The sequence below is a fragment of the Mobula birostris genome, chromosome 14 (assembly GCF_030028105.1).
Source record: "Mobula birostris isolate sMobBir1 chromosome 14, sMobBir1.hap1, whole genome shotgun sequence".
In the NCBI taxonomy this organism is placed as follows: domain Eukaryota; kingdom Metazoa; phylum Chordata; class Chondrichthyes; order Myliobatiformes; family Myliobatidae; genus Mobula; species Mobula birostris.
In genome coordinates this window covers 42786731-42805871 of record NC_092383.1, presented here as the reverse complement: position 1 = coordinate 42805871, position 19141 = coordinate 42786731, and the positions used below count along the sequence as shown (strand labels likewise).

The 19141-nt window shown below is 37.0% G+C and overlaps 1 protein-coding gene across 3 annotated transcripts in view; it reads right to left on the bottom strand.

Annotated features, from left to right (window-relative positions):
• The window catches only part of LOC140209864 (zinc finger protein 280C-like), a 164689-nt gene that overhangs the window by 66817 nt on the left and 78731 nt on the right, over positions 1-19141 (bottom strand). For all 3 annotated transcript variants that reach the window (XM_072278451.1, XM_072278453.1, XM_072278452.1), the window contains 2 exons: positions 14181-14338; positions 7582-7682 (listed from right to left, as the gene is read on the bottom strand). In XM_072278451.1, coding sequence (XP_072134552.1) covers positions 7582-7682; positions 14181-14338 — 259 coding nt within the window. The remainder of the gene's footprint in view (positions 1-7581; positions 7683-14180; positions 14339-19141) is intronic.

Below are 19141 nucleotides of genomic sequence, written 5' to 3'. Positions count from 1 at the left end.
ATTTTAGGGGAAAATCGTGCCTGACGAATCCGTTGGAATTCCTTGAGCAAATAATGGGCAGGATAGACAAAAGAGTTGTTCTGATTGGGTCCATGATATTCGAAGGGGGCCGGGGGGCGGGCGGGGGGGAGATGGGGGGGATGGGCAGCCAGAGTCTTGGCACGTATTACCACCAATAACTGATTCTTGAGAATTTGGATAAAACAGGTTTTAATTTTGAAAAGAAAAAATTTCAAATGTTAAGAAATCTAAACTTATTTGTTTATAGAACAAGGTCTCAGCAATCAAGCAATATTTCGGTGCAACCTCCTGATTTTGTAATTTTTTCATAAAATACGTGTTTTTCCTGTCATTTCTTATTTTTGTCAACACAGACAATAAAAAGCTAATTATTCCTATTTATTTAGTCTTATACAGATTTAGAGCTTTTAAATCATTGTGTCTCCACCATAGGTACACATATATGCTGTTAAATATTGAATATTCACTTTTGTCCATTTTTTTATACTATTTCACGTGTACTCCTTTAAAAACTCTTACATCATACAACTTTTATCATTAGCATTAAGTATACAAAATAACAATTTTGGACATAAAAAACACATTTTTAATTTTAAAGAGACAATTACTTTAATAAATCAACTGTTTTGGAGGAACAGGTTGTAAGCATATTAACTTAAAACAAAGAAAGTTCCATCTGGTGGTGGTGACTGAGACTCGACAGTGGTGGCAGTAGTCGAATTACAACAAACAATTCCAACCTTTTCACCACTCAAGTCAATGCTTCCTTGCTGAACAACTTTATTTAACAATTTAGTACAACAAATAACAATATGTCATGTACATTTTATCCTTCTGTAAATAATAACAATGGTAAACAGCAAAATAAAAACTACAGTATAACTGCAATGTTTAAGCATAAATATCAGAAAACACACCAGGAACTTTAAAAAAAATTCCATCTACTTCTGGGCTTGAAAATCTTCGAAAACATTCAGTCAGCTTTATCAGGAAGTAGATGATTAATATGCTCCTCATCTATGAAGTCCATGACTTCAGCAGACAGGTGGTAGATCTCCCTCGTCCTGCTTGCGTGACCCGGTGATGATGGCTCCATCAGTCTGACCAGAATATCTTCAACTGGTACGAAGCACATATCCTTTCCACCTGGTTTTGGATGGAAGCGCGTGTTGGGCCCATGAGGGTGGAAAAACTCCACTTGAACATCTTGATGATGAGCATCCACAGTGACAGCCTTTGCTAACCACCAATTTTGGTCATAAATGATTGCAAGCCAATCTCCACAACTAATGACACCAGCAGGTATATCTGTCGTAGTCCCGTCAGGACCACTCTGGGGTTCCTGCTCCATTTCCTCCATCAGCATTGCAAAAGACCCTCTGTTCTTTCCCATTGTGGTAGGGCCATCATTCTCCTCAGCCTGTACCCTGGCACGTGTATTTTCAGTCAACTGAAACGATGTTGGGCTGAAACACTGGCACATCTGTGGCTCACTGCAGAAACATGACAATGATCTCCAATGGATGCTGTTTCCATAAGGTACGACCTGATGGATTTTCCTCGTTGCTGGGAGAGGTTTTAGTGGTTGAGAAAGGAGTGCATCATATGTCTGCATGTCACCTTCAGCAATATGATAGAGCTGAGTACTGCAAAGGCTACTCCCAACCATCTCATGGAAGATCTTGCCATCCACAATGTCATTCCCCCATAGTACAAGGCTGTCTGCAATCCTTTTCACAGTTTCCCCTATGCCATCTGGAGCTCTCTTCCCATGTGAAGTGGCGAAGAGGTTCTAGGTTGTTCTCTGGAAACCCAGTGTTGGAGGGACATTACAGAGGAGAGAAAAGTTCTTGTTTTTGTACTGCTTGCTGGGGCCGTCTGACCAAAATTGAATGGTATCAACTTTTGGAAATTTTAAACAAATATCTCTGAGGACTGGTTCCATGTGAGTCCAAATGGCAGAAGCATCCTGTCACTTGGATTCTGATATTGTATAAAATCCTGCTTTCTCTTCTTTTGGGTAGTACATGCCAGTGTGCAGATTAAGCTGCGGGAGGTTCTGACCAAAATGACATGACTGTACCTCAGAACTATATTTGCATTTCCATGCCTCAGGAAAGTCCACATGCACAATTACAGTGCTTTCATTGCAGTTCCGTATCTTGCTCCTGTATTCCCTGGACTGGTTCTGAACCAAGCACAAATGTGTTGTTGTTTCACTCTTTAGTTTGTCTTCATTCAGTTTGATAAGGTCTGCCAGTGTGCCATTGTGCTTCACAAGTCTTGTATTGTAGTGAGTTCCATCTGCTGTATGGTCCTGAACTCATTCCCATTGCTGCCACTCAACATCGGTCAACTCTTGCTGTGGTGTGGGAAGTGTGTGCTTCTGGGGACACCAGGTGCAGAAGCATAGAAAACATGCCTCGCTTGTCTGAGAACAACGCACAAGTTCAAAACTATCCTCCAATTTGATAGACTTGACAATACCTTATGCTCTGTTTTTTTTCTTGGTGATTCTTGTGTTTTTTTATTTCTAGTTCTGTTTTTTTTCTTGGTGATTCTTGTGTTTTTTTATTTCTAGTTTGCTCTCATCGCCAACGCTTTTTCAGTTTGTTCCTATCTTTTATTATCTCTTGAAGTTTATTTTTCAAAGCTTTCATCTCTCTCAAGTATCTTGCTCTTGTTTTCTTTCTTCCCCCTGCTATAGACTGCCTATTGCGAGCTGGCTCCTACATAGTCTGATCCAATGGACTATCTGACGGGGTTTCTGAGCATTCTGGGCCCTTTCTCTTACACTCTCTTGACTCTTGCTGTCTACATTTCCACGCCTTTCTCTTACTCCTCTTTTCCCTTTCATGCAAATCGTTGATAGTTTTTATCTTCCCATCCTCTACTCTCTTCTTCCATCTTTGCTTTTCCTTTCTCAGGTATTCCTCCTTTAACTCTGGCTCACTATATATCTTCTCTCTCTGCTTTTTTTGGTATTCCCTGTTTCTTCTCCTTCGCTCCTCCACTGATAACTGCTGCCTAGCAATAACTTCCTAAAATACAAAAAAGGAAGGTCAGAATTTAATGGAATTATGAAACTGTGCAAAATTACTATGAATTTAATTATGTTTAATTTGGTGAAATTTTATAAAATGATTATGAAATGGTGCAACTAAATTCATTCAACACACAAAAAATGCTGGTGCACACAGCAGGCAAGGCAGCATCTATAAGAAGAGGTACAGTCAACGTTTAGTCATTGGGGATACATATAGTAAGGAAATATTGTAGGCCTGTGTGTGGAAGAAATAAAGAGGAAATTATGTATATTATAAATAAAGAGGTTAATGAAACATTACAAGCCATATGACTATTTAGTGTGATCATAAATTATATTCAAGCCTCCACTGAGGATGATTTGGATGTTTTGTCAACACCGTCAAACTATGTGTCACCACTGTCAGACAGAAACCTGATGGGTTTGACATCTGACAGTGGTGACAAAAACACACTTTTTTACACGACATGCATGAGTTGTATACAGCAGTCATCTTGTTTTCCCTCTGTTGGTAGCTCCCTCTGGCCTCTACTTAAAATGCATAGATTTATGTCATAATTTAAAATAATTATTTCTATACAAAAGAGACAGTATTGACACGTCATGGTTGTGACAGTAGCAACATCAATAAATATGACCTTGTTGCATTTAGCAGATGTGGAGGGTGGAAAGGGGGTCCTCAGGAGTATAGTTGACCATGTGGTTGACTGATTTTATTGGTTTTTTTTAATAAATATCTGACGGTGTTGACAAAAACTTGGGACACATTTTGAGCAACCACAAGATAAGAGTAAATATTGTTGAAAATTCACTGCTTTTAGTTTTAAAGAGGTTTTTCACTCTACTCTTTCATCTGGCATACATTATACATTTTAAATTATTTTTTCACACTTTTTTATCAAATTGAAATAATCTCTTGTCTGAGGACAACTGATTTTGTAGGTACTGGGCAATCATATAATCATATAATTTATAAAATTAAAAACAAACATATGAAAAAATGTTGCATTTGGGCAAAAGACCCTCAGATGTTCAACCCTGATTATTTTGAATAAGAAAATGTTATTTATTTTCAACGGAATTAGCACTTTTCTGAGTGGGACATGTTTTCGCCGAGGTCTCAAGAATCAGTACATTGACATAGGTAGGAAAAGTGAGGGGGTCATGAAGAGAGAATTTAGGAAACTAAGTAGAATGCTGAAAAGCAGGGCCTTCAGGGTAGTAATTGCTGAATTGCTGCCTGTAATATAGGTAATGATAGGATGATTTTGCAGATTAATGTGTGGCTGAGAAACTGGTGCAGGGGGCAGGGCTTCAGATTTCGGGATCATTGGGATCTCTTCAGTGGAAGGTATGGCCCATACAAAATGGATGGGTTACACCTGAACCCAATGGGGAACCAATTTCCTTGCAGATAGGTTTGATAGGTTTGCTGGAACTGTTGGCGGGGGGGGGGGGGGGGAGAGTGTGGAGTGGTGTTTAAACTAATTTTGGTAGATTGATGGGAACTGGGTAATACAGCTGTTGGTTTACAAGCAGAGGTGATCAGTAGTAAGACTGTCAGGAAGAACAGTCAGATGATAGGGCAAAATTGCAGTCAGTAAGATGAGTTGCAGTGTAACATAGGGACAAAATCGAAAAGGGTGATGAATACAGGAGAAGGTGTTATATTTGAATGCACCCAGGATACAGAATAAGGTAGATGATCTTGTAGCACAATTAGAGATTACCAGGTATGACATTGTGGGTCACCGAGTCATGGTTGAAAGAAAATCACAGTTGGGGAGCTTAACATCGAAGGACACACATTGTATTAAAAAGACAAGTAAGTAGGCAGAGAGGGTGGTGTGCCTCTGTGAGTAAAATCAGAAATCAAATTCTTAGAAAGAAGTGACAAAAGATCAAAATTTGTAGAATCCCTCTGGGTAGAGTTAAAATTGCAAGGGTAAAAAGACCCTGATGGGAGTTATATACAGGCTTCCGAACAGTAGCCAGGAAGTGGGCTACAAATTACAACAGGGGATGGAAAAGGCACATCAAAAGGGCAATGTTACGAAAGCCATGGGGGAATTTCAATATGCAGGTAGACTGGAAAAATCAGGCTGGTGCTGGATCCCAAGAGAGAATTTATAGAATACAGACGAGATGGATTTTAGAGCAGCCTGTGGTTGAGCCCACCAAGGAATCAGCTATTCTGGATTGGGTGTTGTGAAATGAACTGTATTTGATTAGGGAGCTTAACGTAAAGGAACCTCTAGGAAACAGTGATCTTAATATGATAGAATTCACTCTGCAGCTTGAGAGGGAGAAACTAAAGTTAGATGTATCATTATTACAGTGTTATAAAGGGAATTACAGAGGCATGAAAGAGCAGCTGGCCAAAGTTGATTGGAAGGGGACATTTGCAGGAATGACAGCAAAGCAGCAACAGGTGGAGTTTCTGGAAGCAATTCAAAAGGTCCAGGATAGATACATTCCAAAGAAGAAAAAGTATTCTAAAGGCAGGATGATATAACCGTGGTTGAGAAGGGAAGTCAAAACCAACATAAAAGAGAGCCCATATATTAAAGCAAAAATTAGTGGGAAGTTAACAGGGCTAGGAAACTTTTAAAAACCAACTGAGGGCAACTAAAAATGCCATAAGGGGGAAAAAGGCTGAAATATGAAGGTAAGCTAGCCAATAATATTAAAGAGGATGCCAAAAGTTTTTTCAGATATATAATGAATAAAAGAGAAGTGAGAGTAAATATTGGACTACTGGAAAATGACACTGGAGAGGTAGTAGTAGGGAACAAGAAAAAAGCAGACAAACTGAATAAGCATTTTGCATCATTTTCACTGTGGAAGATACTAGCAGTATACTGAAAGTTCAACAGTGTCAGATATCAAAAGTGAGTGCAGTAATACTAGGGGAGAAGGTGCTGGGGAAACTGAAAGGTCTGAAAGTAGGCAAGTCCCCTGGACCAAAGAGACTACACCACAGGGTTCTGAAAGAGGTAGCTGAAGAGATTGTGGAGGCATTATTAATGATCTTTGAGTAATTATTATGTACTGATATGGTTCCAGAGGACTAGAAAATTGCAACAGTCACTCTTCAACAAGGGAGAGAGGCTGAAGAATGGAAATTATAGACCAGTTAGACTGACCTCAGTGGTTGGGAGGACGTGCCTTCCAGGTACTTGGGGGCACATGATAAGATAGGCCAAAGTCAGCATGGTTTCCTTAAGGAGAAATCTTGCCAAACAAATCTGTTGGAATTTTTTGAGAAAATAACAAGCAGAATCGACACAGTAGAATCAATGGATGTTATGCACTTGCATTTTCAGAAGGTCTCTTACAAGGCACTGCACATAAGGCTGCTTAAAAAGATCAGAGCCCATGATATTACAGGAAAGATACTAGCATGAATAGAGCATTGGGTGATTGGAGGGAAGCAAAGGGAGCCTTTTCTGATTGGCTGGTGGTGACTACTGGTGTTCTGCAGTGGTTGGTGTTGGGACTGCTTCTTTTTTACATTGTATGTCAATGATTTGGATGACGGAATTGATGGTTTTGTGGCCAAGTTTGTGAACGATACGAATGGGGTTGAGAGGGATAATAAATCAGCCATGATGAAATAACAGAAAAGACCTGAATGGCTGATAATTCTGCTCCTACTGAATGTCCTATAGTCTAATTTGAATCATCATTAATACATGTATAGACATATTTTCCTAGTGCCAGGAGAGCTAACCATTCTCACATACATAGAGACATGTTAGTTGGAACATGGAAGCTGAAGAATTAAGAAAATCTTCAATGGATAAGGTGCTTTCACATGGATCACTGAAATGGAAAGTACACTATGTCATGTTAACCCAGAAGTAGTTGTTAATGTGCCTGCAGCTGCACCTAATGGGAGCTTGAAAGAGCTGAGCCAACAATTAACTGTGTGAACCTAACAGATGAGCTCCCAAATCCCAAATAGGCTAGGCACATGCACATATTTCATAATAAAAGACTGAAAGGGTAGATTTGATTAATTTAAATCTTGATTGAATTATTAATGATAGTACTTAAGTATACATAATAAAAATCAATTAAGAAAAATACTCAAAGAGGGGGGGAGGAGGGGAGGAGAGGAGGAGGGGGGGTGAGGGGGTGAGAGGGGTGAGAGGGGTGAGGGGTGGAGAAGAAAGAAGAAAGGAGTAAGAAAGGGGGGAAACATATATCCAGTGATGGAAGGTGATAGACGATATCCACTAAATTGCAACTAAAACTGGGGTCTCATCTGCCGAGCATAATGTCAAGAGCTGGAACTTCAATATGTACACCACTTATTATAACTCAAGTATTTGTAACTGCTTATCAAATGGGATTTACAGTTAAGAGTTTCACTTTCAATTTAATAAAGTGTACCATTAACTAAATGTCATTATTAGTTATTCCAAAATTAAGACATAATGCTTGCAATTTTAAACAGAAACCTCTGTACACAAAAAAAAAATCATTTACAGATATCAAAATAAAATTACCTGACAAACATATGGCATTTCCCCCGGTTTATGATTGTCTTTCATATGCTGCAGAAGGACTTGCTCAGATTCGTAGGATAATTCACAAATTTTACAAATTGCTGAAAAACAAGCAAGAAACAAAATGATATTTGCTTACTGTTCATTTCTTCAAATACTCTACATCTTATTAATTTTAATGCAATAAAATAAGGTAAACTGAACAAATAAGCTCTGTTAGATGTTTAATAAGGGTTCTTTACTAAAAGAATAATTTTCAAATGCCTTCTACACCATGCATTTTTTGAAAATTGTAACACCCTTTACTGTTCCAGTACTTTATCTAATTTTATTTATGTGCCCAAATTGATGGAAGGGAGAAAGTGAAGCAAGTAGCACTCTTATTCCCATTAACATATAAACATATAATTAACTTTAGTCAGATTCTCTCTTTTCATGTTTGATGTCTTTCCCCAAAATATTAAGAAATGTAGTTATCTTTTTTATAACGTCACACAACTTCATCAGGAATTAGCTTTAACAGAAGCTTTAGAGTTCATTTGTACCCAAGCTTAGAATTAAGCCTCATTTTCATTTTGTTTATTTCCTGGGTGTTTTCTGATAAAAATTCTAGTTTCTTAATTCACACTTAGTTCACCATTCTGTAATCTATTACCTCATCTTGCATTTAGTTTGACCAGTAGGTGTCTATTGTGCAACAATTATTTGAAAACACAGAAATCACACCAGTAAGTCACCCACTCTTCCTTCTTTATCATTTAATAAAGCCTTACGTATATCCTCATTATTAATGCCAATTTTCTTACCAGGCAGTGGAATTATGACTTTATACAACAAAGCACTCTATTTTCATTTTGTGATCTGAATCCAAATTACACAGTAATTTTTTAAAAACAACTTTCAATTTAGGATACCGCATTTGCTGCTAAGGATATAGTTACCAGAACATTAGGGAAAGCAGATAAATACTGGGTGATCATTTTATATAACACTCTGTTAATTTTGCTCATGTTACTTAGATTTTGGCAAACGACTGATCACTCCCAGAAGGTCTCTTCAGATAACATTAGTTTTATAGCAATTATTTACATAGATCATTTTTGAATCATCATAGCAGCAACTGTTCAGAAACTAATATTTAAAAGAAACTCCTTATTCCTGAAATTGCACCAATTGACAAGAGACTTTAAAGACATTTAAAAATGTACTTCCTGTGTAATTTTAGACAGTGAAAATGTAAAATGTTCCACAATAAAAATCACAGTAAAAATATTGAAATTATTTATCTTTTGAAAATGTCATAGAAAGAGAAAACTGACACTGATTAAAGGATTTGCCAAGGTTGAGAATTATGGGGGAAATAATGATGTTTGAATGTTAAATCTTCAGCTTTTTGATGTCTAACAATATAAGAACTATTTATAAAATTATTGATCAAGGAAGAACAAAATATTAAACCAAAACACAACAAAATTAAGAATATACAAACTATTAGTTATTTCACTCCTGGATCTTGTCCACTGTACAATTTTATCATGGTTGATTTTGACCTCAATTCCCATTTTTATGTTCCTTTCAATAACCTGGGATAATAAAAACCAACTTCAAAGATTTGCAGTGCATTTAAATAATATTCCATTCAACAGCAATGATAATGTTTCTAACCAAGTAATGTATTTGTTGTCGTGCAACCTCTTAACCTATAACAAACAATCTGGAAATATATTAAAGAACCAAGTTGCAGTGTGCAAATAAGGCGTACTTCAGGAATAATAAAATTAACTGTCTATTTAGACTGGTGTACGGAAAATAATTTGAGCAGTAGTAGCTGCATTATAAATGCAGTTATCGTTTCTTACTCATGTGAAACAGAAAACTTGATTGACATGTATAACATTATCAAAGCCCGTGGCAGGTAGTTACTAAGAACGCTATGGCAGCATAGCATTTAGCGCGACACTATTACAGCTCAGGGTGTTCTGGAATTCGGATTTCAATTCTGGCACTGTTCTGAAAGGAGTCTCTGTATGCCCTCCTGCGGAATACATAGGTTTTCCCCAGGTGCTCTGATTATCTCCTGCAGTCCAAAGACATAGTGGGTAGAATAGGTTCCATGATGAGGTTAGTTAATCAGGGTTGTGGGGTTGCTGAGGCCGCGTGGCTCAAAGGGCCTGCTCACGCTGTATCGCAAAAATAAAGAAGCTGCTACCCTGGCTAGAAGGTGAGAACTAGAGGGTAGTTCGTGATAAAAGTACATGATAAAAGATTGATTCTTTACAGTGGAGAGGAAGAAACAAATTCTCACTTAGAGAGTTGTGGATCTTTGAAATTCATAACCTGAGAGGACATTGGATGGTCACAACTGACAATGACAGATTTTTGAGTAGCTCAAGAATTGAAAGATACAGTAAGAAAATAAATTTACAAGTTCAGCTACGATCATATCACATAGTAGACTCAACACTCTTCCTTTTATGTCTTAAGAATGACAGCTTAATTATAGTTCATATTACCATAAAAGTTGCTCACGAAGTTGCTCTTTCCAATATTCTGTAGGAACTCTGGTGTCCAGCAACAGATTTCAGAATTATCCAGCAATTATATTGCTGAAGGGTCTTAGCCCAAAATGTCAACTGTTTATTCTTTTCCACAGATGCTGCCTAGCCTGCTGAGTTCTGCCAGCATTGAATGTGTTGCTTGGATTTCTAGCATCCGCAGATTTTCTCTTGTTTGAGACTTGCAGGTGAATTGTTTCGAGCTCTGAATGGTGGTGAGGGAGAATGAGAATGGGCAGATCTAGCATTTGTACCACTTGCAGGGATAAGTGCCAGGAGGCAAGGGATGAATGGGCAAGGGAATCACGGAGAGAGTGATCCCTGCAGAAGCAGAGAGGAGGAAGGTAAAGATGTGTTTGGTGCTAGTTTTAAAGACCATGGAATTTGAAATATAGAGCAATATATAAAAATAAATATTTCTTAAGTAATCCAGAAAGGTCATTAAAGCATAATTTTAAAGCTTAGTAAGCTATTAAAAACCCATTGATACCCCATATGACAAAACTTCCTATTTTCAAAGCCACGTTTCCAGCACCAACAGAATCCCTTGGTGCTTATGTTGTTTGTTGATATTTTCCAGTTTTTCAAAATGTGTTTTTTTTTTGCAAAATACTGGAACAAGTGGAGGAGTGAAAAGGATCTACTTATACTTCTGGACTTTTGTCCTTAAATATATATTGGCATATTCCCAAAGGTATTGTCAGATTTCCTCCATTAAAATAGTAAGCACTGCATGTCATTATTTCTCACTGGAAATCCAGGCCAAAGATTATTCTAAATTCTACATTATTTCTAACAATAAAGCAAGTTTCCCTATAATAAACAGATGACAGGTTTTAAAAAGATAATGTAATTCAAATCAAAAAGACAGTATAACTTAGAAAATATTTTTATGCAAAAGATATGATCTACTTTTATAGATCTAGTTACAATTCCATTTCCAGAAGAAAAATCCTATATGAAATTGAGTGTATTTCCCCACCTCTGAAATCATATGGATATACAACGAAGTTCACAAAAAATACATAGCAAATTGCGAGTGCACTCAAGTGGAAAAGCAGAATTGAACAATATATTTTTATTATTCGTACTTTTCAGATATAAAAATCAATTTCTATCAACCCACATCATTAACAAGTCAGAGTGTGGAGTGGTTTATTAAAGTTACATTATTATCCCCTTTGAAATCTTTCTATAATAAAAAGGTAGCAAAAAAATGATGAAGTGCTATACAAAACATATAAATTTTCAGTTTCATGGATAATTTGGGCTAGTCACATTAAAGAAAACTTGATAAGTTTTAAAATTTTGTCTGAAAACAAAATCCATCATTAGATAATCTAATTATCAGGAAACTAAATGTACTTTAAGAATAGAAAGTATTAATATTTTTCCTATCTCAAAGCCTATCCACTTGGAAACATCTAAAGAAGTGTCATTAAAAATTGGCAAAATTCCTCATATTTTTCAATGGAAAACTCCCAAAAAAATGAAGTCTTCTCAGCTACATCATACCGTAATATGCCTCATAATTAAACTTACATCAAAACTTACTGGAAGACCAAGAAGACAGGTAATGGGAGGAAGAAAAATAATTATCCTACAAAGTTAGCTCCAGCAGTGTAACTGAGAAATAGCTGTAACAGTGCCTTGAAAAAGTATTCAGCCTCCAACTCTTTGTTCACATAAAAACCAGGCATTTTGATGAATTTAACAGAATTTTTATTTGTGAATCACATGCTCCTATTTTCAGAGTAGAGCCCAAAAAAAAGGTAAAACTGTAAAGCTTGAAAAAACAAAACTTCAAAAACTGAAATGCCAGCAGTTCAAAAGTACTCATTCCCCTTTGCTCAGTACTTAGTTGAACCACCTCTTGCAGCTGTTACAGCCAGTAATCTTTTTGGTTAAGTCTCTGTTAGTTTTGCACTAACATGACGTAGCAACATTTGCCCATTCCTCCTTGCAAAACTGCTAAAACTGTGTCAGGTTATTTGGAAGAAGGCAGTGGACAGTAATCTTAAGGTCTTGCCAGAGATCTTTAATCGGGTTAAGACCAGGGCTCTGACTGGGCTACTCCAGGACATCATTTTTTTTTCATTTGAAGCCACTCCATGTTTGCTCTGGCAGTGTGCTTTGGGTCATTGTCCTGCTGAAAGATTAACTTCATCCTTAGTTTAAGCTTTCTGGCAGAGGCTAGCAGGTTTTTATCCAGGATCTCTCCATATTTAGCAGCATTCACTTTCCAATCAATCTTGACCAGATTTCCAGTCTGTGCTGCTGAAAAGAATCCCCCTAGCATGATGCCACCTCCACTGTACTTTACAGTAGGGATGGTGTTACCTAGTTGATGTGCACTATTAGATTTATGCCACATGTACCACTTAGTGTTGAGACCAAAAAGTTCCACTTCAGTGTCATACATCCACAAGACCTTCTTCCATATTTTTACAGTATCTTCTAAGTGATAATTTGCAAAGTCTTTAAGAGCAAGGATATGATTTTCTTTTAGCCAGGGCATCTTCCTTGCCACTCTTCTCTAAGTACTGATTTTGTGCAAGGCCTTAGAGATTGTGGAGCCATGAACTTCATCTCCAGTTGCAGCCACCGATTTCTGCAGTTCACTTAGAGTGACTATTGGCATCATAGTAGCCTCTCTTATAGAAGTGGTAAGTGCAACATTTGTAAGTCTAAAGAGATGGCCTGACCTAGGCCGTGAGGCTGTGGCTTCCTATTTTTTCCACTTTTTCATGATGGACTGCACTGAGCTCTAAGGTATGCTCAGTGCCTTTGAGATGGTCTTGTGCCCTTTTCCAGTTTTGTGCTTCTCGATTACCATTTCCCCGACTTGCCTTGAATGCTCTTCTGTCTTCATTTTGATTTGCTCTATTGAAAATTACCATACTATTGGGCCTTCTTGCAGTGAGAGGAGGTATTAATTCTTATGAATTCTTTGAAAACAGGTGATCCTCCAATTTTCTACATCAACAAATTGGGTGAGTTAGTACAGTAACATATTGCTACTAAGGTAGCATAATAATTACAAAGGAGATGAATACTTTTTCTGTCTCAATTTTTATTTTTAATTTTTTTAGTAAATTTGTCAGGTTTTGGAATTTTTTCTTGATTTTATATGATGCACAATTTTTTGTAGATTAGCTCAAAAATCCTACTTAAATATATTTTAAATTTAAAACATGAGACAGTAAACTGTGAAAATAGTTGTGGGGCTGAATACTTTGTCAAGGCACTGTATGATATATAACTGGGTATGCACCACAGCTTATCTGGCTGCAGAAGCAAACGTGCCAACTAATCACACAAATGCATAGCATTAAGAACAAATTTTAAGAACGTATATTAAAAGAGCATGCCAAAAGACACATGCTGAAGTAGGAAAATAAAGCAAAATGTCAATTTAACAAAAGAACACTGGAAGAATCCCACTGTAAATCCTTTTAGTTAGATAAAGTACTAGATTTAAAATAATTTTAAATAATTTTAAAAATCACATAAAGGATGGTCTTTAAAAAACTGTAAAATGAATTACGGCAGTTCAGTAAACTTTGATTCAAAACTGTGCAAGAGAAATAATGCCATGAAAAGATCGTTAAGTTTTTACTTTTCACCTAATCAACATGCATACACCATGCAACATTTGAGAGCAACACGTAGAGATTTTGCAACTGTGAACTAACTCAAAGGTAGCTGCAAAGAAGTAAAGAAAGTTGCCACACTCAAGAAAGTACATGATTCATTTTCAATTTATGGAAATTTCAGTACCAACTGAGCTACAGACTCCCAAACTCACACATATCAATTCTTCCCTCACCATAAAAGTAATGGCTATTGTGAAGAATTTCAGCTAACATGGGATTGACATTTATATTGTCCACTTAAGGAAGATCAGGTATCATGGCACGATCCCAGACATATAGGCAAAAGATAACATTCTACATATAATATATGCATTTTACGCAAATTAGTTAGAACAAAAAGATGAAACAATAACTGCTATTTCAAAACAAAAGGCAACTAAATACTTACTAGTTGACTCATATGGGCAGTGAGCAGTTTCAATATGGCATTGTAGCTGGAAAGGTGTGGGGAACTGACGGTGACAGTGCTGACAGGTGGTGTGATTTTCCCAGCTCTCACTACTCTGCTTCTCCAATTCCATATGATGTTTCATGTGGTTCATAAACCTAACAAAGATGAGGCAGTAAATAAAACAAAATATCACCTCTACTATGTAGCTCTAAATATTATTACAACATACTATTAAATCTAGACAGTTGGTTCAACTTTGCAAAATGCACAACATACATTTCAAACTTTAAATGGGAAACTACAGAAATTTAAGCTGTTTTATTAACTTATAATATTGCTGTACTCCTAACACATATAAAAGGCTGAAACAAGAGACTGTATATGCTAGAATCTGGAGCAAAACACAAAGCACCAGAGGAACTCAGCAGAAGTCAACATATGAAAGATCAATGACCAGAATTTAACTTTGAATGGTCCTCTAGCAATGTTAAATTTATTCTACAGATTACCTTGCAAAAAATTACAAGCAGCAGGAGCACATTAAATAAAGGAAGCAGAACTATAAAATAATGGATATTATTTCTCTAGTTACAAGAATCCAGCTAAAATAAGCTTTGATATTTACTTGAGTTGAATTACCAAACCAGGATGGAAAAAATTTTGTTTGGAAATGCATCACCTTATCTTGGTTGGCGGGGGCAATTTGTTTGATTGACAGGACGGGGAAAAGACTATAGTTGCTCCAAATTTCAAAGTAGCATTGAAAAAATTCCTCTTCCACAATACTGGCCCTGTTCTTTCTTTCAATGCATGGTTTCACAAAACATGAGACACCTTCCATCTGCTTCAGTGTTTCAGCTGTCCAAAACAAACTGTGAGGCACACATTATTGATAAAAATTCAAATAGGAACCCTGCTCTAGTTTCCTTGTTTTCCTCAAATATCTGAATATTCAACCTGGTTCGGGGATGGGAAAGATAAGAGCTGGTGTTTGTAAAAAAATAAATAAATAAATTTAATAATCAGTCATAATCTTCTTAGACAAGCATAGGAAGAGGCAAAGTTATTTAGCCCCAGAACAAGCTACACAATTCTGTGGCTTAACATGGATACTTGCAACTTGTGCTATCACTTAGAACCTATTATTCTCAGATCTAACATAAGTAACTGCAGGTTTACTGAAGAAAGTCCATTTTGCTGTTGGGATCTAGAATGCCATGATCCAGGGGTTCTTCGTGTCATGATCACCATATACTGAAAACTAGTTCAAGCTAGATAGATAAAGATCATTCCACTGGTAAGATGTAACCTATGAAATAGTCAGATTCAGTGGCTTGACACAGGCTGCAGAGAAACTTCTGGAAAAATACAGAATCAACTGAAAATTCACAGAACAGTAACACAAATGAAGGTGATAATATAAAATTATAAGCATAAAGTTAAACTACAAGAAAAATAACAATTTTAATCTCTAATCCAACAATGCCAAATTCCCTGCTTGTTGAAGTATTTGCCAATTTAAATGCTGAGTAGCCTAGCTCTACTCTTTATACCACATCCAGCTTTCACTAACAGCAATTATTTTCCTCCCTTTAATACTGAAATCATATCAATTCTAGCTGGTGCAAACAACTGCAGATGCCAGAGATCAAAATCAATAAGAGAAAATGTTATAACCACATAGCAGGTCAAGCAGCATCAGTGGCGAGACAAAATCTGATGATTTACATTAGGTATTTCAGTTTCAGAGTTACAACATCTTAGTTTTTTTTTGCTTTCAGAAATATTCTGTTTCTCCACCTACTGCATAACCTTATAATCTATCCAGCATCTTCTCTTTCCATTCTCAATTTCTGTAACTGCCTCTTCCAGGGCAATCTTTGAGTCCTGACACCATATTGATAAATCTGACTCTTACGTTGCACTCTAATATTCCTTCTATAGTTTGGTCACAAAGGAGATCACAATAATCCACATGGATTCCAACTAGAATTTCATAGCAGTATAATTTCTATACTGCTTTATAATCCAGTCCTCTAGTCTAGCCAGCTTTTGTTCAGTGTACAAATATTCTTGAAATTTACATTCTTCATCCATACTGCTACACTGTCCTCCACTTCCAACCTTACAGCAAAGATTAGCATTTAGCTGATTTGCCCTGCTTGCTATGGGCAGTTTCTGTTTCATTCTGTGCAAGTACAGCCTCAAACATATAAAATATTAGCAGTTGTTTCATATTTTATTTATAATAATATGATTGCTTTTAGATATGCTGTTAACTAAATCTGGCTCATTACCCAAAGATGAATCTAACTGGGTCTATTCTTTTATTTAGTAAATTATGATGAAGAATATCACCCTCCAATACTATACCTATCTATCCTTATAGAACATAGAACAGTATAGCACAGCAACAGTCACTAATGTTTCTGCCTCTTCCACAGCCCAGCCAATGCATTCCAAGCGCCCACCACCTTCTGCATAAATAACGCCCCTCACATCTCCTTTGAAATTACCCGGTCACCTTAAATGAATGCCCTCTGGTATTAGGCATTTCAACCCCAGGAAAAAGATATGATATATCTATGCTATCTATGCCGCTCATAATTTTATAAACCTACAACTCTAATTGTTTAACTAAAGCAGTACAGGAATATATTTTTGTTCACTTAATAATGTTTGTTATTTTAATATTTATTCAACATAAGCAATATAGAGTGACCAGACAATGAGTGACTTCCATTCTGATATGCTATAACATTACATTACCTTACTGTATAATGAGTTAAAACTATTGAAAGTACAGGTGACATTTAAAAAGGATTTAACATGTGCATGATATCTCACTTTATACTTAACTGCTAAGACAAATAGTACGATGCTGATAACGATAGACATATATTCTACCACTACTTTTACAAAAATGGCAAAGATCAAATGCAAATACAGTAAAAATAGGGGATGGGATTGGTAACAGCCATTTATTTACCAAAAAAACTTAACATTACCCTATGGTCCTAAAGAAGAACTGCTTTTTATTCATATAAATCAGAAAGGTATTCATTAGATTCCAGCTATTCTCAAGACAAATCACTGGTGTAACTACTAAGGTCTCTACTCTTAAGCACCTATAACAGCAATTAAAATAAAGAAGGCAAGACAGCAGCTAGAGTTTGAGGAGCTTTGGTATGCCATCTAAAAACATTCAAAAATTTCTACAGATGTACCGTGGCTGGCTGCATCACCATCTGGTATGGAAGGGCTACTGCACAGAACTGAAGTAAACAGCAGAGAGTTGTAAAGTTAATCAGCTCCATTATGGATACCAACCTCCTTCAAAGTGTGGTGCCTCAAAAAGGCAGTGTCCATCATTAAGGACTCCCACCACGCAAGACATGCCATTTTTTCACTGCAATCGTCGAGAAGGAGGTACAGAAGCCTGAAAGCACACACTCAGCAATTCCGGAACTGCTTCTTCACCTCTGCCATTCAATTTCCGAATGGACACTGAACCTATGAACATTAGCTCACTGCTTTTTTATTTGTTTTTGTACTACCTATTTAATATACATATACACACTTACTGTAACTCAGTTTTTTTCTATGTCATGTATTGCACGGTGCTGCAAAGTTAACAAATTTCACAACACAGGCCGATGATATTAAACCTGTTTCTGATTGTGGGTGGGGGGGGGGGGTGCGTGTGCGTGTGAGCTTTAACGTTATTTAAGAAAGCTCACCTATCCATAATATCTATCTATAGATCATGCAGGCTATGCTCTCAAAAGCCACGATCATATTTCATTTTTCACATTTGCTATTTCAGCTTTCCTTTAAGGATTCTTCTTCAGGGCAACTGTGACCTGACTGCCAGCAAGTGGCTATGATACAAACGGGTCAGGCTGCTAAAACAGCTTACCAAAGTCTTTTTGCTGCATCTTACAGTAAACTTATTCAATCACAAGAACAGTTCTTACAGAGTATAAACTACCAACTATTTTTCACCACACATTCCCAAAGGGAATTCCAACAAAATCTGCTGATAATGTCATCAGTCTATTCAAAAAGATGGTAATGAAGACTGTGGAATATTGTATCATCACTAAGAGTGAAGAACAATCACACTTAAGTACCTTTAAATATACTCACCAATTCTGGCTTCCTGAAGGTTTTGAGTTTTAATTTCTTTCCAAATGAAAAAGGCTACTTTATTTCTTTTAATTGTACTATTATATTGCGCAATGCCAAAAATTCAAATAGCAATACGCACAATTGAAGAAAAACTAAAAATTCTAACTTTTTGAAAAATCAATTATCATAATTGGAGTCACTAAGTGGTACAGCACAAAAGTGCACCTTACGAACCCCCCATATCCATGCCAATGTTTTTGCATATCTACACTAATCCCATTTGCAACATTATGTCCACAATAACACACACACACAAAATGTTGAGGGAACTCAGCAGGCCAAGCAACATCAATGGAAAACAGTACAGTTGACATTTCAGGCTGAGACCCCACATCAGGACTCAGTCCTGCTGAGTTCCTCCATTTATTTGTGTGTGTTGCATTGGATTTCCAGCATTTGCAGATTTTCTTGTGTTTGTGATTATGTATATATCAATGTCCTGCCTGTTAAAACTGGCTGTCTAAATGTCTCTGGCAGCAAGTTCCTTAGTGTCCCTTGTGACCACAAGACTCTGTGAGACAACAATAATATAAATGCTGCAAGTCCGCTCCCTTGTTTATTGATGAAACAGACAGCGGAGGAGCTATGTGGCCTCGGTTGTAGCGAGGACTAGGCATCAAGCTAGGCTGCCAGTTGCAGCAGTCCAGTACAGGAGATGCCAGAAGTGTGTAGTGCAGCAACCGTGCTGGGTTGGGGCCCTCTTGTCAGTGCTGCTCCCCAGTGTTTGATCGGTGGAAATGACAAGCTGGATTGCGTACGTGCATACT